At 41.1% G+C, this 25,575-nt stretch overlaps 1 protein-coding gene across 2 annotated transcripts; it reads left to right on the plus strand.

The window, feature by feature from the left end:
• Positions 1-257: 257 nt before the first annotated feature.
• Positions 258-25,575, plus strand: LOC142106898 (membrane-spanning 4-domains subfamily A member 4A-like). 2 transcript variants are annotated; one of them, XM_075189951.1, is made up of 8 exons: positions 266-367; positions 1,406-1,500; positions 6,948-7,105; positions 15,988-16,119; positions 20,133-20,189; positions 22,420-22,587; positions 24,239-24,358; positions 25,183-25,575. In XM_075189951.1, the coding sequence occupies exons 3-8, from the start codon at positions 6,959-6,961 to the stop codon at positions 25,279-25,281; spliced, it is 723 nt and encodes a 240-aa protein (XP_075046052.1). In that variant the 5' UTR covers positions 266-367; positions 1,406-1,500; positions 6,948-6,958; the 3' UTR covers positions 25,282-25,575. The 2 variants fall into 2 exon arrangements, with proteins under 2 accessions (XP_075046051.1, XP_075046052.1); XM_075189950.1 differs by lacking the exon at positions 1,406-1,500 and having other exon boundaries at positions 258-367.

Consider the following 25,575-nt stretch of genomic DNA (forward strand, 5'->3'; position numbering starts at 1 on the left):
CCGGAGCACCCGCAGGAAACCCACGCAAACATGGGGAGAATATACAAACTCCACACAAATAAGGTCATGGTCGGGAATTGACCTCATGAACCCAGTGCTGTGAGGCAGAAGTGCTAACCACTGAGCCACCGTGCTGCCCCGATAGCCAAACATGCCTCAGTAACAAATTATTGATACATTTTACATGTTATAGCTTCTTACAATGTGGTTAGAACTGGCCACAGGCCCAGAGAACTCATGACACCAACTCCTCCCTGGAAGTATCGTCATTGCATTCTTCTCTCTCCGTAAACAGCTACTAAAAGACAGAGGATGTAACAGTATAATCTGTTTCCTCTGCAAAACTTGGGAAGAACGGCAAAACCAGGTACCATCTATACATTTATTTGTAAAAACATTCCAGGAATGCTTTGCTGCTGAACTTATGTGTGATACTTTATCAGTAAACCTTGTTTGTATATTATATTATCCTTTACAATCCATGTTACATTATAAAGACTGGAAAATAAAATAGGTGGTAAAAATTGCTGATTAGGGCGATTTTTTTTTTTGTCGATGTTCAATACTGAAAAATAGGGACATTTACACGGTCGAAATTTTCCAGGGAAGAATCTTTAAACTCCAGGGCCGTCCCTGGAAATTAGGGATAGTCAACAACTATTCAAATATAGTTTACATAAAAGTGTGATACTACTGTACCTTTCAAGAACTTTTCTATTCTGTAATACTGCTCAAGATCAGATGTTACTAATAAAACTTATTTAAAAAAGAAAAAAAAAAAAAGTGTGATACCGATAAATTAAAATTAAACGTTTACTTGATTTACAGTGATTTCTGATCCAACATCAGTACAAGTGAATATAAGACACATTTATCATAAAAGTTTTGTCTCCACTTAGCAATGTTGCTATTGTAATTTAAAGTGTACAAGTCACCTACATGTGGTGGGAATTGTTTTATAGGCGTAAGCATTATTAGTGAGCTCACATAGATTTGAGGCACAGAGATTTTTATGTCTCATGTCTATCTGATTCCACTACTACCTGATGAATCAATAGGATGAATATCGGTCTAGCCCAAAAATGGCTGCCACCTCTGTGTAATTATGAAGTCCTTTGTAAATAAAAATGTATCCATATTTTTTTTAATATAAAAATAAATATTTTAAGGATACTGTGTAATTTGCAATGGCTGAATAATGTTAAACAAGCAATAAAACAGTTGCTTATGATATGAAAATTACATTATAATTATTCTATCTGTGCAAGAAATTAGCTGCGTTAGCCTCGTTAGGGTCACATAACTATTAATCCAGGGGGGGGGGGGGAAATCCCTATTATATGGCAATGAGTATTTTCTGGAAAATATATGGAGAAATGTGTAAAATGTTTTTTTTGAAAAACAGGAGAAAAAACACCGCTGTCTTCTGGATGGACGCTTTGCCAGGAGGCTAGTTAACTACTGGTGTTTAAATGCTGTCCCTATCTTGGATTTAGCACAGTATGTATAGGATTATTACTGTCGGCAGTAGGACTAGAGGATAATGTGTGGGGACTAGTAATATGTACAATGGTATTACTATGTTGGAATAGATAAGGTCTTAGTGGTATTTGCAATCTTATTATGTATTCATTTGGGGACACAGTGTAAAGTGTTGAATAGCTGTACGTGTAAGTGTAATGTTGTAGACCAGGGGTCGGCAACCCCCGGCACACGTGCCAGACGTGGCACGCTGACCACTTTTGTCTGGCACGCCGACGCTGAAGCAGCTCCCAGGTTTCTCCAGAAAGACGAGTGTACAAAGGTAAGTAAGGGCAGCAAATTGAGGGGTACATATGTGGCATACTATATATTTATGGGGGCAACTGTGGCATGCTATATATTTATGGGGGCAACTGTTGCATGCTATATATTTATGGGGCAAGTGTGGCATACTATGTATTTGTGGGGGCAACTGTGGCATACTATATATTTATGGGGGTGACTGTGGCATGCTATATATTTATGGGGGCAACTGTGGCATGCTATATATTTATGGGGCAACTGTGGCATACTATGTATTTGTGGGGGCAACTGTGGCATACTATATATTTATGGGGGCAACTGTGGCATGCTATATATTTATGGGGGCAACTGTGGCATACTATATATTTATGGGGGTGACTGTGGCATGCTATATATTTATGGGGGCAACTGTGGCATGCTATATATTTATGGGGCAAGTGTGGCATACTATGTATTTGTGGGGGCAACTGTGGCATACTATATATTTATGGGGGCAACTGTGCATGCTATATATTTATGGGGGCAACTGTGGCATGCTATATATTTCTGGGGCAACTGTGGCATACTATATATTTATGGGGGCAACTGTGGCATGCTATGTATTTCTGGGGGCAACTGTGGCATACTATGTATTTGTGGGGGCAACTGTGGCATACTATATATTTATGGGGCAACTGTGGCATACTATGTGTTTCTGGGGGCAACTGTGGCTTACTATATATTTATGGGGCAACTGTGGCATACTATGTGTTTTTGGGGGCAACTGTGGCATACTATGTATATGTGGTGGCAACTGTGGCAAAGTATGAATTGTGGGCACAACTATGAGGCATAAGATGAATTGGGGACACAATTATGAGGTGAACTGGGGCACTACTGTGCGGCATAACGTTTTTTTGCTGGTCCCTTACTGTTAATATGATATTAGCCTCGTAAAATGATATATAAATATATATATATATATATATATATATATATATATATATATATATATATATATATATATATACATACACACACACACACAAGTTAACCCGTGCATGATACTCATGCATTCTAGTCAAATCAAGCTACTTAAGGTGTTAAAAAGGTTCTTGTCATGCATTTGGGCCATAGCCCAGGCCTCAACCACTCCCCACTGTCACCCCCGGCAACCACCAACCACTCCCAACTGTCACTTCTCCTTCAAGAAATATATATATATTTTTTAAATCTTTATAAACACTTTTAACAATTAACAAATTAAATTAACAAATTAAAAACATCTTAGTATACCAAATTTCAGCCCTTTCTGAATTTTTTTTTCCACACACACTAAGAATTTAGTAGGTCAGTGTATAACTCCGCCCAGCAGGTGGCGCTGCAGCTTGGTTTTATTTTTTCCACACACACAGACAGACTAACACACGCCACTAGACATTTATATTATAGACAAGTTAACCCGTGCATGATACTCATGCATTCTAGTCAAATCAAGATACTTAAGGTCTTAAAAAGGTTCTTGTCATGCATTTGGACCTAGCCCAGGCCTCCTCAGGGGAAGAGCGTTACTTCCCGACGCAAGCGCCCTTTTTAATGTGTGTTCATGAGGTAAAATTACCTCACGAAAATGAGTTTGACCCCTCAACTCGTAAATTTAGCCTTTACTACCCCTCCGACGGGGGAAGGGGGGATGATGGAAGTTAACTGACTTGACTATTCTAATTTTTTTTGTCAAATAATGTCAGTATACCAAATTTCAGGTCAATTGGATGAGCCCTTTCTGAGAAAATAGTTTTTTACACACACACACACACACACACACACACACACACGCCTCTACACATGTGTGTTCATGAGGTAAAATTACCTCACGAAAATGAGTTTGAGCCCTACCAAAATTTCAGCCCTTTTTGATTTTTTTTTCCCACACACACTAAGAATTTAGTAGGTCAGTGTATAACTCTGCCCAGCAGGTGGCGCTGCAACTTGGTTTTTTTTTTTCACACACAGACAGACAGACGCCACTAAGCATTTATATATTCGATATATAGCCGAGAGGGAAGGGGGCGGCTATAAATTGCCCGGGCCTGCTTGGTGGCCCGAGTCCCCACTGGAGACCCATCTTTGAAAATACATTTTTTATTTTAAAAGTACTTTTTTTAATTTTTTTTATTGAGTGCAGGGGGGATCGGTAATAGCTAAATCCCCTTCAGCTCAGGTATCTTCAGACGCCAGGTCATGTGACTGCAGTGGTCACATGGTACTCGGCGAGCTGCTGGATATCTTCCCATGCTGTGCAGTGGAGAATAAGGTAAGAAGGTGTGCTGGAGAGGGGGCATGTGTGACTAAAGGTGCTGGGCAGAGGGGGGGCAAGTGTGATTAAAGCAAGTGGGCAGAGGGGACATATGTGAGCAAAGCTGCTGAGCGAGGGGGCATGTGTGAATAATGCATTTTTCTGTAAGAGGGTGGCCTGGTGCTTTTCACCTGCTAGACAAGCCCCCAATGATGCACTGCCACGCCCCCAATTGTACGACCACTTGCATGGCAAAAAAATATTTTTTTTACCATGCTTGACTATAAAGGGGGACACATGAAGTTGCTATACTGGGGCCATGAATTTCTCTAGGCAGCCCTGTATGTATGTATGTATGTATGTATGTATGTATGTATGTGTGTGTGTGTGTTTATATCAGTGGCGCACGCAGGGGGGGTTTCTGAGTCTCTAGAAACCCCCCCTGCGCTAACTAAGTGGCCACTGTCCTATACAGCAGCCGCGGCGCTGTCAAAGCGTCCACGGCGGTGCTGTATTGTATACTGCACCGCCGCAGACGCTTCTTAGACAGCGCCGCGGCTGCTGTATAGGACAGTGGCCACTTAGTTAGCGCAGGGGGGGGTTTCTAGAGACTCAGAAACCCCCCCTGCGTGCGCCACTGATCTATACACACACACAGCTCTCTCGAGGTTTTTTTTGGGGGGGGGGGGGTTTCGGTCAGCGGGGAGAAACCCCCTTCCCCCGGACAATCCTCCGTGCGCCCCTGTATATGTATGTATATATATATATATATATATATATATATATATATATATATATATATATATATATATATATATATATATATATATATATATATATATATCTATATCTATATATCTATCACACCCAACTGGCACACCTGGGCTTCACTAGATTTTAGGTGGCACTCTGATAGAAAAAGGTTGCCAACCCCTGGTCTATAGTGTTACTGCTTTAAGTGTAAACTGTATAGCGCTCACTAAGATGCTTTCTGTGGTCCCTAGCATGCGCTCTGTATTGCACAGTGCTCACTAAGATGCTTTCTGTCGTCCCTAGCAGGCGCTCTGTATTGCACAGTGCTCAATAAGATGCTTTCTGTGGTCCTTAGCATGTGCTCTGTATTGCACAGTGCTCACTAAGATGCTTTCTGTGGTCACTAGCACGCGCTCTGTATTGCACAGTGCTCACTAAGATGCTTTCTGTAATCACTAGCATGCACTCTGTATTGCACAGTGCTCACTAAGATGCTTTCTGTGGTCCCTAGCATGCGCTTTGTATTGCATTGTGCTCACTAAGATGCTTTCTGTGGTCACTAGCATGCGCTCTGTATTGCACAGTGCTCACTAAGATGCATTCTGTGGTCCCTAGCAGGCGCTCTGTATTGCACAGTGCTCACTAAGATGCTTTCTGTGGTCCCTAGCATGTGCTCTGTATTGCACAGTGCTCACTAAGATGCTTTCTGTGGTCCCTAGCATGCGCTCTGTATTGCACAGTGCTCACTAAGATGCTTTCTGTCGTCCCTAGCAGGCGCTCTGTATTGCACAGTGCTCAATAAGATGCTTTCTGTGGTCCTTAGCATGTGCTCTGTATTGCACAGTGCTCACTAAGATGCTTTCTGTGGTCACTAGCACGCGCTCTGTATTGCACAGTGCTCACTAAGATGCTTTCTGTAATCACTAGCATGCACTCTGTATTGCACAGTGCTCACTAAGATGCTTTCTGTGGTCCCTAGCATGCACTCTGTATTGCACAGTGCTCACTAAGATGCTTTCTGTGGTCCCTAGCATGCGCTTTGTATTGCATTGTGCTCACTAAGATGCTTTCTGTGGTCCCTAGCATGCACTCTGTATTGCACAGTGCTCACTAAGATGCTTTCTGTGGTCCCTAGCATGCGCTTTGTATTGCATTGTGCTCACTAAGATGCTTTCTGTGGTCACTAGCACGCGCTCTGTATTGCACAGTGCTCACTAAGATGCTTTCTGTGGTCCCTAGCATGCACTCTGTATTGCACAGTGCTCACTAAGATGCTTTCTGTGGTCCCTAGCATGCGCTTTGTATTGCATTGTGCTCACTCAGATGCTTTCTGTGGTCCCTAGCAGGCGCTCTGTATTGCACAGTGCTCACTAAGATGCATTCTGTGGTCCCTAGCAGGCGCTCTGTATTGCACAGTGCTCACTAAGATGCTTTCTGTGGTCCCTAGCATGTGCTCTGTATTGCACAGTGCTCACTAAGATGCTTTCTGTGGTCCCTAGCAGGCGCTCTGTATTGCACAGTGCTCACTAAGATGCTTTCTGTGGTCCCTAGCAGGCGCTCTGTATTGCACAGTGCTCACTAAGATGCATTCTATGGTCCCTAGCATGTGCTCTGTATTGCACAGTGCTCACTAAGATGCTTTCTGTGGTCACTAGCATGTGCTCTGTATTGCACAGTGCTCACTAAGATGTCCCCTTTATTATATAGCAGTCACTAAGATGCTCTCTCTATTAAATAGTGATCACTATATATTATATGATTATTAACAGGGACCATAAGCCCACCTTCACCTATATAGCCTTATTCAGACTAAAGTGAGAAGTATAGATTTAGGATGACAAGAGCTTACCACTTTTGGGGGCCGTTACATAGTTACCAATACTTGCACAGTGACACTTTGATGCAGAACAGGTACACATAAGCCTTTCATTCACGGTACGGTCCAATCGGACCACAATACACGGCCACCACCATTATGACATGTTACTTCCCTGGAATATAAAAGGTTCTAAACCTTCGAGAATAATTACATATAGAAAGAATTGCATTTGGAATAACTATATAAAGTGCCTTCCAGGTTGTATTGAGCAAGCCCTTGCGTTCTTCTTAATTTATTTATTTTTGTCATTAATAGCTGGAAGAACCATGTCCTCATCGCAATCACAACTTGGAGGCTTTGTCACTATATCTCAAGGTGCTAATGTTCCTCAGGAAGCACAAAGCAATAATGCTTCAACCACAGTACCCAAAGCACTTGCGAAATTTTTCCAAGGAGAACCTGAACCTCTTGGGGTAAGTACATTTAAAAAATAGACAAAAGTAGATACAGATCTGTCACAGAGAAAATGATATGGGTCATACAGGCAGTGAGTTGGGTCATACTCGCCACATGTACCTTATTAATAATATTATTATTATTATTATTATTATTAAGTGCTACGGAATTTTCTGGCGCTATAAATAAATTTTGATGATGAAGATGATAACAGCAGATACAAAACTCTTTTGACCTGTTTCACCTTAGAAAATGTAAATGTGACTTGGTGCATTTCACTAGGGTTATTTACATCAACTTATCAACTTTATGATGTATGTACAGGAGCGTAGTGCTCCATCATCGGGCCCATAGCAAAACTTGGGTGAGTCGTTGTCGGTCCATCTGATTCCGGTGCCCTCATGTGTGGATGCAGTGGGGGTGACCCATGCACAGTGATGCCCTGTTGAAAGTAAACTGACAAGACCAAATGTGGCTTCACTGTGCAGATTGCAGGAGAGCAGAGCAGGGGGATCTCAGGAGTCAATGCACCGACATCACCTGTGCTGCTCTCATCTCTGGACCCGCAGTCAGTGAGAGTCGGGAGGGCAGCACAGTGGCTCAGTGGTTAGCACTTCTGCCTCACAGCACTGGGGTCATGAGTTCAATTCCAGACTATGGTCCTATCTGTGTGGAGTTTGTATGTTCTCCCCGTGTTTGCGTGGGTTTCCTCCGGGTGCTCCGGTTTCCTCCCATACTCCATAAACATACTGTTGGGTTAATTGGCTGCTATTAAATTGACCTTATTCTCATGTGGCCTGTGTGTGTATGTTAGGGAAATTAGATTGTAAGCTCCAATGGGGCAGGGACCGATGTGAGTGAGTGAGAATTAGTGACACTATATAAATAAATACCTGATAATGATGATGGGATGGAGTGGCAGCAGATAACCAATAGCAATATATTCTAGTGCCTGTCAATGCAAAGAGAAGGGATCGGAGACTAGGTGGGCATAATGCTATATTTGACAGTGTCACAAACACGCTCCCCGCTGCCGTGACTTTGGGGTGTTCGCTGTATGAGGTCACACACGATTTCAACCCACAGTCTCTCTCTACCTATCACACAGGTTATAGACCTACGGAATCGCCCTCAAACACAGCACTCTCACACCCCCAGACACTTCAGGTTTGCCACCACCTATTGAATACGGGCAATAGGACCCCAATACACTGGCACACAGGCTTTTAGTTATCCACAAACTAACAAGACCCACACCAGCACACACAGGGTTAACTCTTCACACCTCCAGACTGTTACACAAATGTAAATACAAGCACACACACAGCTTGTTAATCAAATGTATCAACAAATCACACACTGGCATTCCAAGGGTTAACCTGGACGAGCAATCTCTCTTCTAATAGGCTAATGGATCTGTTAGAGTATCAAGGATGCAACTTATTAAATTATAGATTTAATATACAAAAATACAGGGCATTCAGATATAAAGAAAAATAATGAATAAACAATATATTGACATAAAAAGCAAAAACAGTTTAAAGTAAAAAGGATTACATTCAGATTTGCACTTACATGAAATGCATTCTGGCCAAGGGGAATTGGCTAGGAAGATGGACAGCTTATCAATGTAACTTGATTTCCCCAAAAGTCTGACATTTTTTCCTTTCCACACACAGGTTTTTAAGCCAAATGAAATGGGATGGTCTTCAGAGGGGCAGTGTTCAATGCTAATAGGGGGCAGGGATGTCCCCTGGGTTTCACTATACTTTGCTTACAAATATTCCCAAAGTCTTGACCTGTGGGTAATTCTTCCCAGATATATCTCAGAGAAATAACACCCCCCTCAATAAACCGGTCATAATCTCCTGCACGTTTAAATACCAAACATAATGGAATTATGACAATGTGAGATACCTCTTCCAAAGATATGTGATTTTAGCTGTTCCCTGATACCCCCCGAACCTGTCATTCACAACCCTGGTGTGCTTCTGCTCTTCAGTTTGGAGTGACTCCCAGATTTCCCAAAATATGAACTATGACAACATTTTCCTTTGAAGGTCATATTTCTATATACCTGTATAGGCTTTCACATGCTGCCTACCAGGATCTTCAGCTGTGATTGGAACCACAAAGTCTATTCAAGTGTCTAAAGCGAACAGTGAGACATCCTGGAAGCTGCTAAAAGTGGTAGGCTTATCTCCTCACACTGGGATGTAAAAAGCCATCAAACACAAATACATCAGACACTGCGTCTTTAACTGTTACACTAACTTATCAATGGATTCATTTGATACAACCAGGGCCTGATCAACCACTAGGCTGATCAGGCTGCAGCCTGGAGCGCTGAGTCCTGGGGGGGGCACAGCGCTGAACACTGACAAGCTGTTGGTTTTTTTGGGTTTTTTTTTTTCTTCAAGTGCCGGTGATCGGCTTCTTTCTCCTCTAATGGGGCCGCCCCTGGCCTCAAGGGGGCGGTCCCACATGTTCCTGTACCCAATCACGCAGCTAACAGCATCCAACGCTGTTAGCTGCCCTATCAGTGTATTGCTTAGTGTGGTCACGTGAGATCTCACATCTCACGTGACCACACTAATCACACAGAGCGCACACGCAGCTAACAGCGTTGGATGCGGTTAGCTGCGTGTGAAGATGACAGAAGCGCCTGGCGTCTGGTCAGAGGAGAACAGAAGACAGCAAGGTAAGTGCTTGTTAAATATCAGGGGGGGGTGACACATCGGATGTGGAGGGGGGGTAGATGACTGGGGGGGATCTTATAAATTGGATATGGGGGGATTAATGATCTGCTAGTATGGATTGGATAGGGGGGATTAATGGAGTGAAAATGGGGAGGTAATGAACTGGCTGGAGGGGGGGGGCTTATGAATTGGATGGGGGAGTTAATGAAATGGCTAGAGGGAGGTGATTAATGAAGTGAAAATGGGGAGGTAATGAACCGCCTAGAGGGGGGGGCTTATGAATTGGATAGGGGAGATTAATGAAAAAGCAATGGGGAGGTAATGAACTGGCTACGAGGGGGGGGTTAGTGAATTGGATAGGGGGGTCATAAACTGTCTGGTGCGGGTTGATAATAATGACAGGGGGGGTGAATTGGTGGGGAGGTGATGAAATAGCTTGTAGAGGGCAGGATCTCTGTATTGTGTGGCGGTGATGTTGATGCTGACTGTGGTTTCAGCGGTCACTAAAATACTAAATACTAGATAGACAGGGCTGGTAGATGTTACTATAGGAGTGTAAATAATTTTCATATATTTTATTGTCTGTCTGTACTAGGGGGTTGTTTTGTATCATTCAGGGTTTGTTAAAATTGTGCACTATAATACAATTTTTGCAATATTTTTTGCAATTTTTTTTAAATACAGGACTCCCAAGTTTCCAGAAGCCAACGGGCAACACTCCAACATGCAAAAGAGAACACCAGGTAGTCTACACTGCAAGATCAGGTAAGAGAGGAAGTGCATAATGAAGTGTGTTTAATGTATTAATGTTTTACAATTTTATTTACAGATATATATCTATATATATAAAAAATTTATTTACACACACACTGGGGGGGTACTAGTGTAGTAGCCTGGGGCGGCTGTGACCCTTAATCAGGCTCTGGATACAACCTATTTACACTGCAGTTATGAATGATCCCTTATAAATAACTGCAAGCTCTCTATCTTCACGACAGACAGGGAAAAGGGGGTCACTAAGGAAATATAGAGTCAGAATTGGGCAAAGTACAGTGGGGCAGGGGAGTGTAAATAAGGGAGGAAAGTGATGAAATATGAGAAAGAGAGGAAATTGTAGAGGCTGCATAAGGACAGTTTAAAGAAAGAATTCATGTAAAACTAAGCAAGGACACTTAGGAGTATATTTACTAAACTGCGGGTTTGAAAAAGTGGAGATGTTGCCTATGGCAACCAATCAGATTCTAGCTGTCATTTTGTAGAATGTACTAAATAAATGTCAGCTAGAATCTGATTGGTTGCAATAGGCAACACCTCCACTTTTTCAAACGCCCAGTTTAGTAAATATAAAAAAAAGAAGAGAACATGGAAGCTGCATAGAGGATTCAACACTTTTGTATTTTGTTCCCTAGAACCCCTGAATGTTGACGTGAAACAGAGGATATATGGGCTCTTGATCCTGTTTCTTCAGGGCCTGCTTCTAATAAGAAAAAAAAGGCAGTCCAGCGCTCTAAAACAAACAATATATGAGTCATTAAGGGCTAGATTTACTAAGCTGCGGGTTTGAAAAAGTGGGGATGTTGCCCATAGCAACCAATCAGATTCTAGCTGTCATTTTGTAGAATGTACTAAATAAATGCAAGCTAGAATCTGATTGGTTGCTAAAGGCAACATCCCCACATTTTCAAACCCGCAGCTTAGTAAAGCTAGGCCTAAGTGTCAGCTTAAACAGAGAACTTTGTGCACAGTATAGCTCTATTGGGATGAGCTTACCTGCCATGTTATGGCGCCTCCTGTAGGCAAGACCTTAGCCTGTGTAACAAGTGTACTCAGGATGTCACAGTTAAATCCTTCCTGAGTCTGCATTTTGCAAAGCATGCAGCACCTGTGAGGGGAGGGGTTTAACGCCCCCAAAAAAACTAATTAGAAATCAATGAAATACAAGTGCGCTCCTTAAAGCAGGGGCCTTTAAGACTAATATAGCAGACAGATCTGCGGCACTAGCGAATGGAACCAAACAAATATAATGATGCTGTTTCCATCCTCCAGGACACCCTTTCTCAACAGGTAGTATCCATTTACTGTTTACAAATGCATATGTTGAAAACTGGGGAACATTAAATAATACTAGAATTTAGGGTTTACCAGAGATTGTGCCCCCTACTGGCATGTTTGAGAGACTGCAAGATATTTTCAGGGACCTGCGAAGTACAGAGGCCCTTCCTACCACTGTGCACATAGGGCATCTGACGGCCCAAGAGACATTAGATGCTGGGTACATCATTTTGTAGTAAGATAAACTTTTCTAAAAGCTGCCCGAGTTGGGGGCACCTTGACGTACTAGTCTGCTGAGATTTCCTTACACCAAGATGTTGCTGGCCTGACACTACTACTCAGAGATGCTATGCAAGCAATGTATTGTGAGAGAGACCTGGGGGTTTCCCTTACAGTATAATAAAGGTACCTGCTGACCTTTATCCTGTTTAAACTCACCTAATAGCCAACAACAGCGTCTCAACGCTTACTCCAGGTGATCTCTCAGACCACTGGACCCAGACCAAAATGACTTGAAGACGGTCACTGGAAACCCCAAATGCATGAAGGGATCCAGCTCGGCCAGGTCCATTTTCAACTCATAAACCACCATCCCTTCATTGCTAATATTTCTCATTCAAGATTTTTAATATGTATGGAGACCAACAAGCTGCAGTGACTCCTGCTCCTCCCCCCTCTCTCAATAATGAAGAAATCCAGCTGCTATTGAGAAACAAGGTCGGCAATCAGTGCTTACTTCCTTAAAAGCTATTTTGAACTCATTGCCTCTTTAGATTTGAACTTTTACACTTTGGTTGTGAAATTTGTCCTGGCACTTTACCTCATGCGTTTATTGGAATGCTTCTAGAAACTGGTGGAAGACTGAGCCTTGCTGCATTACAGTGATTAGGAGCAACCTCCAACTACCTCATGGATCGGAGCCTGTTATATACTTCTCTCTAGGATCAGGTGATATGCTGTGAATAAGAATAATTCTGTCTCCGGAATACTCAAGTGACTGCCCTATGTCGCCTGTACCTATAATATTTAAACCAGTGAAGGGCAACATGAAAGAGAACATGCTACTCTTCAGCCTTCAAAGGGGATGCACAGAGGATGGAGGGAGAGTACAGTGAACTCCCCTCTCCTCCAGGTATACCGCGTGACCTCCCTGCAGGAGTCACATGATGCAGAACCGCACACGTTCTGATAACATCTAGAGCAGTGGCGGATCCAGGGGGAGGGGGCGATCGGGGCGATCGCCCCCCCTAGCAGGGGCATGCTGCCGACAGCTGCACACTGTGCAGGTCCGTTCGGCAGTGATAATGTGCTGCCCGGCTGCTCCGATTGTGTTTTAAAAACAATCAGAGCAGCGGGACAGCACATTATCACTGCCGAACGGACCTGCACATACTGTGCAGCCGCCGGCAGGATTAGAAGTTAGAAAGGGGGCGGGGCCTAAATCGCCCCCCCCCCCCTATATCGCCCGGGGTAGAAGAAATTTCTAGATCCGCCCCTGATCTAGAGCAGCTGGCTGTTGGGCTGCTGTTGACCACCAATGTGTTAACCCTTTAAATGTGTACAGTACTTATAGTTCATTAATATGCTATTTTTAGATCTTCAAATTTATACCTTTGCTGTTCTTTCATATACACCGATTCCCTAGCTCTATCCATTTTACATAAATCATACATGCCAACTCTTCTGGAATGTCCGGGAGACTCACGAATTCCGGGTTGGTCTCCCACATTTCTCCCGCATCAGAACCGGCATGGAGTTGTGTATGAGCGGAGCTTCGCGAATCGCCGCCCCAGTTACGTAATGCCTGCTTTGGGTCTTTTACCAGTGTAAAAAGACCCAAAACAGGCATTACGTCACTGGTGGCGGGGCCGAAATGAAGCAAATCGCGAAGCCCTGCCCCCTTCCGCTCTCTCCCTACACCCCTCCTCAGTGATCTCCCGGAGGGAGCTAGCCAAAAGTAGGCAAGTATGACATAAATCAACCCAGCTGGAAGATAGAAAGTAAATGTTCGCTTACTATTTTGTAAAGAGCCATCAACTGAGATCTGACCTGAGAGCATTGGGGGTATTAGTACGAATGGATTACTTTATACTGTTCACCATCTTACACATACAAGGGATCAGGTAATGGTATGTAGTTGGTTCCTTTTCTCCCATACCCTTCGGCCATCAAGATTATCAGGATCTGTTATGATAATTCTTGGAACAGAATTGTTTTCCCTGGAAACAATGTTGTATGTGAAACTATACACTACTTACAGTACATTGCATACAATGTAGAGCTTGAATGTTCTCCCCATGTCTGTGTTTGTTTCCTCTGGGTACTCGGATTTTCTCCCACTTAGTCCAAACATATTGGCTTCTGACATAAATGGTCCCCAGTGTGTGTGGCAGGGAAAGCAGACTGTGAGCTTCAATGGAGCAGGGACTGATGTGAATGATTCCATAGACCGCACCCAAGATGGCTGACTCACCGTCTGCAAAAATGTAAAGCGTTTTGAGTCCTATTGGGAGAAAGGGGCTATATAAAGAATTAGTAGTAGTAGTAAGAAATATGTTACTTTAAAAATGTCCTCTCAATGCAAATGGTTGAAATGCTCCCAAGAAGCACTCACAGCAGGAAACTTTTTTAGGGCTGGTACTGTTCCCAAATTAGCAAACCACCTATATACTGCTTATACTACTATCTATTTCTCTACTTTATTGCTATAGATGTCCTTTATACCTTTACACACATACAAATGAACCCCAGATTTTTTTTTTCTAAATGGACATAGCTAACACAGGGCAAATACCTCTGCTCACAAGATTGCTGAACCCTCTAGGGGTATATTTACTAAACTGCGGGTTTGAAAAAGTGGAGCTGTTGACTATAGCCACCAATCAGATTTTAGCTATCATTTATTTAGTACAATCTACAAAATGACAGCTAGAATCTGATTGGCTGCTATAGGCAACATCAACACTTTTACAAATCTGCAGTTTAGTCAATATACCTTTTAGAGCCCTTTCAGAAGGCCATGCCTCTACTGGGAGGTGTCTTCAATTTCACTTTGGAAACTCATTTAAACTCCTCCTGCCTGTGCTTATCCCCAAAGGCTCTCTTCTCTTGGACACAAGCCTCACCTTTTGTACTTATTGCAACATATTACATGCCATACAACCTCAACCTGATATTATTCATTATTTTTCCCTCCTCACTACACATATACTAAAATTAGTGATTTCTTCATAAAATGCTTCCCCCACCTGCGAATTTGAGGCTCTGTCACATGACCACACTATGCTCCTATGACATATGTGCTCAAAAATATTGCATTCATTGCAATAAGTGCAGCCATACTTCTGTCTCTCAGGTTCTAGATTGCAATGGAAGAACACAGAACATAACATAATATTTGCACAATATTACCGAAAGCTGTGTAACATCCTAGATGCTAGCAAAAATCCTCAATGTTGTATAGCCCTAGTTGATGAATACCTTACCCATGCCAATTTACCTGACCTGTCAATTGAAATTTCAGATCAGCTAGGTTGACAACAGAGGACTTTGAGGTATATTTGTCAAAATTACATCTGGAAATAGCCCAGGCCCAGTTGTGTGCTCTACTCAGTATTATAAATGTTTAAAAATCTAAATCTCAGTGTTTGTTGCTCCCAGGTGAAAACCACTTGGCTTGGGATAGCAATGTGGTTCTCACCTTGGAGCAACGGACATGGTTTATCAGAAATAAATCATGTCTGCCCAAGCCGCTAGTCCTGAAAGGACAAATAGTGAGGGACAAAGCTGAAGTTGAAGGGCAGGAGAAGGTAGAGTTGTGAGGAATGAAGCTAAAATCAATAGAGAGGCAAACAAGACCCAGCACCAACGGAGAAGTGCAAATCCAAACTTTGCACATGCAAAGGTTAATAAGGATGAGGGCTTTATAAAGGCTGCATACTGATTAACTTGACGTTTAGCAGAAGTTCTGAGTGCAGTAAATGTTATGTAAGAGTGTTGCATTTGATGGTGCACTGCAAAAGGAAAATATAAGCACATTAAAAAGGAGGTGTGAAACAAACTTTACAAATGTTGATGTACAAAAATATGTAAACTTAAAACTTGATATAGTTGAACAGATGACTAGATTTTGTTTGCTTATTTTACAGGTGACCCAGATAGTAATAGGAATAACTCAAATTGTACTTGGCATTGTTCTGACTGTCACATGCAAATATGGATTTTGCATGTCCCTAGCAGTTGTGGTTTATAGCGGTGTACCTTTTTGGTCTGGAGTAATGGTAAGAAACTGTAGGTATCTAATCTGAACAAATTAATGTTTATATCTTGCATTTCAGAGTACAGATATATTTGGTAGAGAAATCTGAATGTATGAACATATCTTAATTAGCTCAGTGGATTAGGTTGCTGGCTGTAAAATCATAACAAATACAAACATATCAATTCAATAACACAATTGTGGAAGAAATTGTGATCTAGAAACCTCTATAAAGTGAGAATGCCCACATTTATTTGGAAATTGGATGTGTGTCAGGGAGAGCATTTACACTACCATAGCTACAGGACCTTAGTTGAATATCCCGTATTTATAAGGAATGAAGCAAGTAAACTTTAACACACTGTATGCTCAACACACAATAAGATTCAGCTAAGATTACAGTCCCCCTGTTATTATATTATTGGTAATTACACAAGTCTCAAATGAGGAGTTAAACTTAATTTTACCATCTTACATACAGTATAATCGGTCTAATCTCTATTTCTAGAGATAAAATTATTTCTGATTAAACAATCTTTTAGACAACTCGCTCCCACCCACTGCTGGGACACCCACTGTTATCTGAATGGAGATGCCAAACTGCAGTGTCAAGCAGAAGTCTTTGGGTGCTCAGCAAGAGAGTCAAACCAGCTGACCTAGAACGAGGAAGTGATTGCATAAGAGATGCAGCCATCCAATCAGAGTCCACATTCGCTCCACACTTTCCATTGAAGCAGCATAAGGGGCTGATTTAAAGTTAAGAGTAAATCCAGCTGTTGGGTGCAAAAATTTGCACCTGGAAAACCACAACTTCACTTCGCCTAAATCTAAAATGTAGTGTAAAACTAGAACTGGTCAGCATGGTTAAATTTGCTCCTCTTCAGTGCAACACGGTTTGCTTGGCTGCCAATTCTGCACCCTGGCAAAATTGGCACCTAACTCTGAACCAGCTCGAGCTCTTGGAAGCCTCCGCTTTTTCAGTGCTCCCTTTTGAGGTATGGGTTCCTACTTAGATAACAGTGGACAGTCTACCTGCAGCAGTTACAGTATAAAGTGTTGTATAACTAAAAGAGGAAGGGCTGTCATAGTACAAACCCCCCTTAAGATTACATATAAAAAGTCACATACATACCCTTGGAGACATTTGGATAGAAGTTATCATACCACACATATTAATACACAGTGGTAAAAACACTGAAGTACATACATTACTATATATATATATATATATATATATATATATATATATATATATATTGTAACAAAAGAAGGCATTTAGCTGGCAATATGCAGATAAAGCAGGGAGGTAGAGTAAAACATTGGCACAGTTATGTACCTAGGTGGAGATTAAACCAGGTAAAAACATATGTGTAGTTTAAAATTGGTTTACTTACATGATTTGAAAGCTGCTTCCTCTCAGCAAGCAGACAGGGTGGGTCTGATAGTCTAAACAGAGCCAGGGATGGGCGTTTCCTTTTAAAGAGAAGGTGGGTGTGTCACCTGTCCATCAAGCTAGGCCTGTGGGAGGAGTGTCAGGTATAAAACCCTGCTTGTTTCATTGTTCAGGGAGATCAACGCTGGGCTAGCTGGCTGATCTGGACAGAGAGCTGGACTATGTATAGTAAGCGTTGAGGGTCTCCATAATTGCTGTGCAAGTATACGGTGTCAAAACATTATTACCATCCTGACAATAAAGACCCATAAAAAGGAAGAAGTTGTACGCGTGTGCTTCTGCAGTAGCGGGCTCCTGCCACATATATATATATATATACATACACACACACATATATACACACACACACACACACATATATATATATATACATATACACACACACACACAAAACAAATGCAATGTGCCTTTTTTTAAAAAAAAACACACGTAATTCGTATTCAACTACAAGCAGATCTAAGGAAACATCTCTTGTTGAATACGGGTCTAGGTGCATTCTGCATACATACAAGGCACTTGCCCTGCCGAGACAAATACAAAACTGCTGGATACGTACAAAACAGAACGCACAGAAAAAAAAGTCAATTATTGTCACCTGTTAATATAATCATTAAGGAAGAGACAATGAAGCATAAAAACTTTTTTTTTTATCCTTAACCAAATACATTGATTTTTTTACAATTGCTCCTAATTGCAAACATATGTTATGGCATGCAAACACGTCCATTATCACTATCAATAGGCACCTACACCTGCCCTGTAGCTGGTGCAAATGATACGGCTGAAAAGCACATACCCGAGAGACACCCAAAGCTTGAATTGGACGCAGGTGTGTGCGCTCGGCACGCCCTTGCTGTACTTTGCCTACGTTAGATCACACCTTCCCCATCCCAAACCACCTTTCAAATTGTAGGCAGTCGTAAGTGTCATTGACATGCGAACATGAATTGCATTCTTTGGCGCAAGTCTTGGTTTCACACGTGCGCCGTGTGAAAATACGCCACATATATGGACTTACTTTCCTTAATGAATCAGGCCCAGTATGAGTAGTATCATTTATTGGGAAGATGAACAGTAGTTTTCAAAACCTTGAGAGATGCACTTAGGAAATATAGGTAATTGAAACCGAGCGAATTAGTTCTGTTATGGAAATATGAGTAAGAGATTTGGATATTAAATTACCAGAGACTACCTTTATTCTTAATTTATTTTAGGAGAGAAAATTGTCATTTAGTAAACATGATAATGAGGAAGTGCTCACAGCTCATTTATCAAAAATAATCATAGTGACAAGAGTGATACAAAAGCAGAAGTAATATACCCACATCTGGTAGTACGTATTAGAAAACACTAAAGCAGTATTTCAAAACATCTTACACAATAGAATGTGCCTATTGCTTTCTAAAAATAAAATGTTTCAAAAAAAGTGCGCTTAAGCCAAAGAAAAGCAGTGTGGTCCTTTTAAATATATCGATATTCAAATGTGAAATACCATCACAGAAGCCAGTGTGCAGTGTGAACAAAATAAGCCAATTTGGGATACATATAAAATAAAGATGTCCTGTGTTTCTACCTATCTGTGTACTAGAACCCAAATAAATACAGAGATTATGGGCCTATTTGTCATTTTAAAAGATTGCCGGGACAGATGATCAATACTCGGGCGATACTGGTTCGGAAGCGGCAAGACTTGCCGCTTTGTCAGTTCTCGGTGTATAGGTGCATGCACGGTGAAACTGATAACCTAGACTTCGGCATTCAACTAATAAAAAAATAATTATATATAAAAAAAATAAAAAATAATAATATATAAAAGTCTGATGAAATAAATAGTTTAATGACATTAACAACTGATAAATTGCTTTGTTGAATCTCTCCTGTCGCCGGTGGTGCAATGAGAGGTTTTATTAAACCCAGTAATAAAAGGGATTAGCTACAAACCTTTATGGAATTTCCCAGTGAAACAAAGAAATACATTTACAAGTAAATAAAATAGCCTATGTTGTTAATTTCCATCCCGATTTACACGTTACCACGCTACACCGTAGGCCTACCAAATTGATTCTACAGGTTCAAAAAGGTACTAGAGCTGGGAGTTAGGAAATCATCCCATAAATTCATTCTTTAAAGTTCATTTTTAATATCGGTAAATAATTGCTTCATTTTAACTGAAGAAATTATTTACCTATATTAAAAATGTCTTATTCATGTTTCCAAACCCTACTGATCCCAGGTGTATAAATTAATACATTATAATAAATATTATTATTATTATTATTATTATTATTATTAATAATAATAATAATAATAATAATAATAATAATAATAAAAAAAAGGTATTAATTATGGAAACCCTGGTTAAAAATTTGCAATAATTAAAAAAATGATTAATGCAAAATTAAAAACAACAGAGTGCAAATGAAGCAGAGTGTCACCCTTGCTTCTCTGCTGCCCAAGGCTCGATCCTGAGGGATCTGTTCTCAAACCCAGGCCTGAATTTATGCTCATAAAAAAAGGATGACAATGTAGGTATACCTCTGTAAGAAAACAAATATTTATATTTCATCTTTATACTTTTCTAGTATGTCATTTCGGGATCTCTCTCAGTTGCTGCATCTTATAAACCAACTATAGGAAAGGTAAGACAATTTAATATACTTATATATTCGTTCTAAGATACATAGAGGTCTATTTATCAAAGGGCAAAGAGCCGTATATCAGTGGTAGGGCTCGTTATCACATCACCCAATACATGAAAGCGTTTATAATGGCCATAACCCTCAACATGGTAAGTTTTGTATTTCTATGGGGAAAGCCTAATTAACAAGTATTAGAACCACTGCGATTTCTATTGAGGCCATCTCAGGAACACAGGCATTAAATATAATTATTAAAGTGTTAAAATAAATAAAATGTTTTGTTTTATACTTTTTATTTTTGTTCACATTTGAGAAACTGAAGGCCCAAATCTGACCTTTCAGGTCAAATACACCGGTATGAAGCCACACACAACTGTTGAGACTGGCCCTGCAAAGGAGTAAGTTAACTTTTAACATTCCGGGCCACTGTCATTTATTTATATATATGGCTTCATCAAGGTAATAGACATTAATGATTATGAAATACCTATAGTACAACCCGATTAAAATAATTTTTGCATTTTTCATTGAGACTCGCTGGATACAGTTTGAAACTTAAATATCCAGAAGGTCTTCTTCGGACAGAGCTTCAAAAAACGATCTCCCCCTCTACATGTCTTCTTAATATGTTCTACACCTATCACCTTTAATCCCTTAAGGTCACGTTCATGTACTTATTAATGAGAAGTGTCTCACTACTGAAGATGCTCTAGCTCGGTTTTTCGAAAAAAAACTGAGCCTACCCGAACATCGCAGATCCAAGTACCGAAACCTGCTCGGTACTTTCACGCAGCCTCGGCACTGAAAAGGTCATTGTTGCGTCGTCGCATCTTGAGAGTTTTGGATTTTATAAATTCCGACCTCCACGAAAATCCAATGCCATTTCACAGACAGACACAGAAGGCGTAGCAGGGTTCTTAGCAGCCTCCAGTGCAACTGGGCAGCGTCATTAATGAAACAGAAAGAGGAGGGGTGACATTGTACTGTGCCATAGCTCACACCGTAACAGGAGAAGTGGCAGTGTCAGCAGTGTCATTGCTGAAACAGAAACAATACGGGTGGCAGTGTTCTGAAAAGTCTCCAGTCACATTGCTCTGTGCCATAGCTCCCACAGAAACAGGAGAGGTGGCAGTGTTCTTCCCAGCCTACAGTGTCAGTGCCATTGCTCATTGTCATTGCTGAAACAAAAACAATAGGGGTGGCAGCCTTCTGAAAAGTCTCCAGTCACATTGCTCTGTGCCACCGATATGGATTCACATCAGTCTGCCCGGTCCCTGCGCTCTGCTAATAACCGTCGCCTCTCCTCCACTCTAATTACCACTTCCCACTCCAGAATCCAAGACTTCATCCGAGCTGCCCCCCTGCACTGGAATGACCTCCCTCGTTCCATCCGTCTCGCTCCCAATCTGTGCTCCTTCAAACGAGCATCTTAAAACTCACCTGTTCCTCAAAGCTTATCAACCATCCACTTAAACCCTCATCTACTCTGCTCGCTATTCCCTCTCCCCTGGCCCCTTCTTCTCTCCCCTGGCATCACCAGCTCCCTCTCGTGTCTGATTTGTCCACCCTCCCTTAGGATGTAACCTCTTATGAGCAGGGCCCCTCTTCCCTCGTGTCTCCATACCTATTCTTCTGCTCGGTCCTTACTCCATATGGCTGTCCTGGAGTTACTGAAGCATTTGTACTTTGTGTTTATCGTTCTGTACTGTTTAACCCTGTATGGTCTACTGTTTGTACTATGTACGGCGCTGCGGAAACCTTGTGGCGCCCAACAAATAAATGATGATAATAATAATAATAATAATAATAATAATAATAATAATAATAATAATAATCAGTCCACATAAGACCAGGAGCACCAAGCAGCTGCGGGCACCAGATATGATGAAGTAAAATATGCCTCAATGTGATACATTCAGTCTGTCTGTAGTGCCGGTTATGACGTGTATGAAGCCAGACCAAACATACCACACTGTCCTGTATGTAAAAGCCCTCATTTTGTGTCCTGAGCATTCTAATACTGTGGTTACAGGTTGATTAACCCAGTTAATGCTAGAATGCTCAGGTTTGTCAAGCACTCTAATAATTAGAGTGCACTGGTTGGGTACAGGTTGGTTCTGTTTCAAAGTTGCTTAAACACAGAAATTACTGACAAAGAGAGCAAATACAATGCAATGTGCTTAAAAACGGATCATCATATATTTACGTATCGATTTCCTTTCTATTTCAGGTGACCTCAAACTTGGTTCTAAACACAATCAGCTCCGTGGTAGCAGCTATAGCTGTGATAATGTTTTGCATATTTTTCCCAAACATGCCATACAGCCATCATTATCGTAATGAACTCTGTGCATATTACAAGCCAAGCCAGGAATGCGCTGGGGAATTCGAGTCACTGGTAATTTCTATATTTTTATCATTGGTGACTTATTATAACTTTGTATTACTTTACTATCAGATATGTGTCCATGGAGGTTTGAACCCTGTCAAGTTGACTCCTCCCCTCAAAATTATCCCGGTGTTAAACGGTTTCAATTCTAAATAGGCTTTAAACACTGAATCTGTTATAGTGTTACTTAAATTTTGTGATAACTGTAGTCTGAACTTGTAAAAGAAAAATAGCTATTGAACAGACTATTGAACATATTACCAATGTGAGACATGGCATTGAACAATGCAAAGTAAATTATATTCTGTACCAATTTTTACCTGCAAAGTAATCAGTCTCTAGTGCTTTGGTAAAACCAGAGAAAAAACAAGCCCGCGCTCGGTATATCCCACATTATATATGGTACCAGCTGCATGTCAATATAAATGCCCATATATGTATACAAAACAAAAAGACAGTTGTCAGTGCTTATCCTTCACACTGTATATCTGTGTGTGTCTAGCAAAAATGAAAACATAAGGTATTAGTTCATATTTTGATCAAAATATTTAAGCCTGCATCCCAGCGTCAAGGAAACCTCATTATATGCAGGTCCTACACTGACCTATATGCTTTAAACACAATTAAAATGCAGTTAAAATCAGATGCACTCACCTCCCAGGTATAGGGGTTTACATCTAGCAAGGGGCTGGCTTGTGAGCCACACCCAAATGTGCCTTAAATAGGCTTGATGGACAGCTGCTATGACAATAAGGCAATATTTTGAAGTAATAACCATAGAAAAAACAAGCCCGCGCTCGGTATATCCCACATTATATACGGTATCAGCTGCTTGGCAATAAGCTTGCGCTCGGTATATCCCATACTGTATGTGGTACCAGCTGCGCGGCAATATAAATGCCCATATATGTGTACAAAACAAAAAGACAGTTAAGCCTGCTGGGATGCAGGCTTAAATGTTTTGATCAAAATGTGAACTATTACCTCATGTTTTCATTTTGCTAGAAACACAGATATGCAGTGTAAAGGATAAGCGCTGACAACTGTCTTTTTGTCTAGTGCTTTGGTAGTTCTTTCAACATTTTCTGCTTCGCTCATCTTTACATATTAACCATTGAATTAACAATATTAACTATGTGAATGATCATTTACCACTAAATGATTTTGAATACTGTATATATTGGGGGGTAGTACAGCTAATACTGGCCTAGAATGGAAGAAATCCGTGCATTTAAGGAATTCCCTGCTGACCAGCAAAATCCAATGAGGCAGATATCCTATATTTTTTTAATGGTCATCATCATCAGCTATTTATATAGCGCCACTAATTCCGCAGCGCTGTACAGAGAATTCGCTCACATCAGTCCCTGCCCCATTGGAGCTTACAGTCTAAATTCCCTAACACGCACACCACATACAGACAGACACTAGGGTCAATTTGATAGCAGCCAATTAACCTACTTGTATGTTTTTGGAGTGCGGGAGAAAACCGGAGCACCCGGAGGAAACCCACGCGAACACGGGGAGAACATACAAACTACACACACATTAGGCCATGGTTGGGAATTGAACTCATGACCCCAGTGCTGTTAGGCAGAAGAAGTGCTAACCACTAAGCCACCATGTTCTTTATGTTCTACTGCTTCCTTTGCTATTGTAGATTCTCGTGGAAGGCATTGTGACATTACTTTTTATTCTTACTGTACTGGAGCTCACCATTGCCTTGTCCACATCTATTTTTGGATGCAAAACTACGTGCAGGACATCTTACAATGAAGTGGTAAGTTACTATATATTTTATCTAATAACTGAAGTGTGAGACTACCTTCACTTTTGCTCACCGGGCCACCCATTTAATCATAGGTGTTTTCCATTTGGGCAGCCTTCAGCTAGGTCCTACCAGTGTTATCTAGAACATGTAGGGAGATGAAACAGAGAGAGGTATGGACCCGGTTATAGAAATGTATTGTTAGTATAAAGACCCAACAGAATGCTGTCACAATAGATGGGCAATCACAACTTGATCAAAACATCCCCCAAGAACCTTATGTTTATTTCAGATATACGGCAATATTACAGACTCTATTAAACAAATGTTTCTGTGATTGGTAAGTCTTTAGTGTCTAAAGTGATGCTTTTGCATTCTTGTCCTATATTGTGTAATATCTACATGATATCCAGGTTATACGTGTTGTTGAACTGTTCTAACTATGGCAGCTTCTACTACATAATATTTGTTAATAAGTGTATCACTCTCATTAATTAGCAACTGTTCTGTTATACGCATAGAACCTGAGAATCTGTACACTTCCAACGATGTATATTACTGCTGCTCTTCTGCGTTAGTGATTGGCTGGGATTATGGCGCTGTGATGCGAACTCCGCCCCCCCCCTCTCTCTTCTCGTTATCGGTTTTCATGCATTGCATATTAAACTGCTGGGCGGTAGCATTCTATATAGGGGAAGGCACAAACAGTACACAGCAGGGTATTTGTCCTATTCTATAAATTACACAATTTATTGCAAGTGCTAGAATACTGTATTATCACATAACGAGCCATGTATAGATTGTTAATGTCTAACAAGGCACCTGTTTTATTTCAGTCTGTGGTAGTCTATCACACCACATCTATGAATGTTCCCGACGCATCTGCTGCTCCCATAGCGGCATTGTCTTCTGACGGAGAGCTGAAGATACAGTGATGGATCACAGTATAGTCTACAACCTAGCATTATACTTAGAAAATATGGGAAAACATACACAGTATTTTGGACTTATGTATTATTGCAATATTTCATGCTGTGATTTTGTATCTGATATCCACGAATCCTTATGTATTGTAATATGCAGCCTGTAAGGCTCCGTGTGGCCAGTAGACTTGTATCCAATGGCCACTTCCAAAGACACATCTAGTCTACGGGGGCTGTGAGAAAACAAGTTCACCTTGGAAACGTTTGGCCTTTTTGACCAGCAATCAATAGAATTCTTTGACCTTA

The sequence above is a fragment of the Mixophyes fleayi genome, chromosome 11 (assembly GCF_038048845.1).
Source record: "Mixophyes fleayi isolate aMixFle1 chromosome 11, aMixFle1.hap1, whole genome shotgun sequence".
Taxonomy (NCBI): domain Eukaryota; kingdom Metazoa; phylum Chordata; class Amphibia; order Anura; family Limnodynastidae; genus Mixophyes; species Mixophyes fleayi.

Coding starts and splice junctions, on each gene's coding strand:
- LOC142106898 (XM_075189950.1), top strand. CDS start 6,959: ATGTCCTCATCGCAATCACAACTTGGAGGCTTTGTCACTATATCTCAA. Junction 7,106..15,987: donor GAGAACCTGAACCTCTTGGG/GTAAGTACATTT, acceptor CTTATTTTACAG/GTGACCCAGATAGTAATAGG. Junction 20,190..22,419: donor ATAAACCAACTATAGGAAAG/GTAAGACAATTT, acceptor TTTCTATTTCAG/GTGACCTCAAACTTGGTTCT.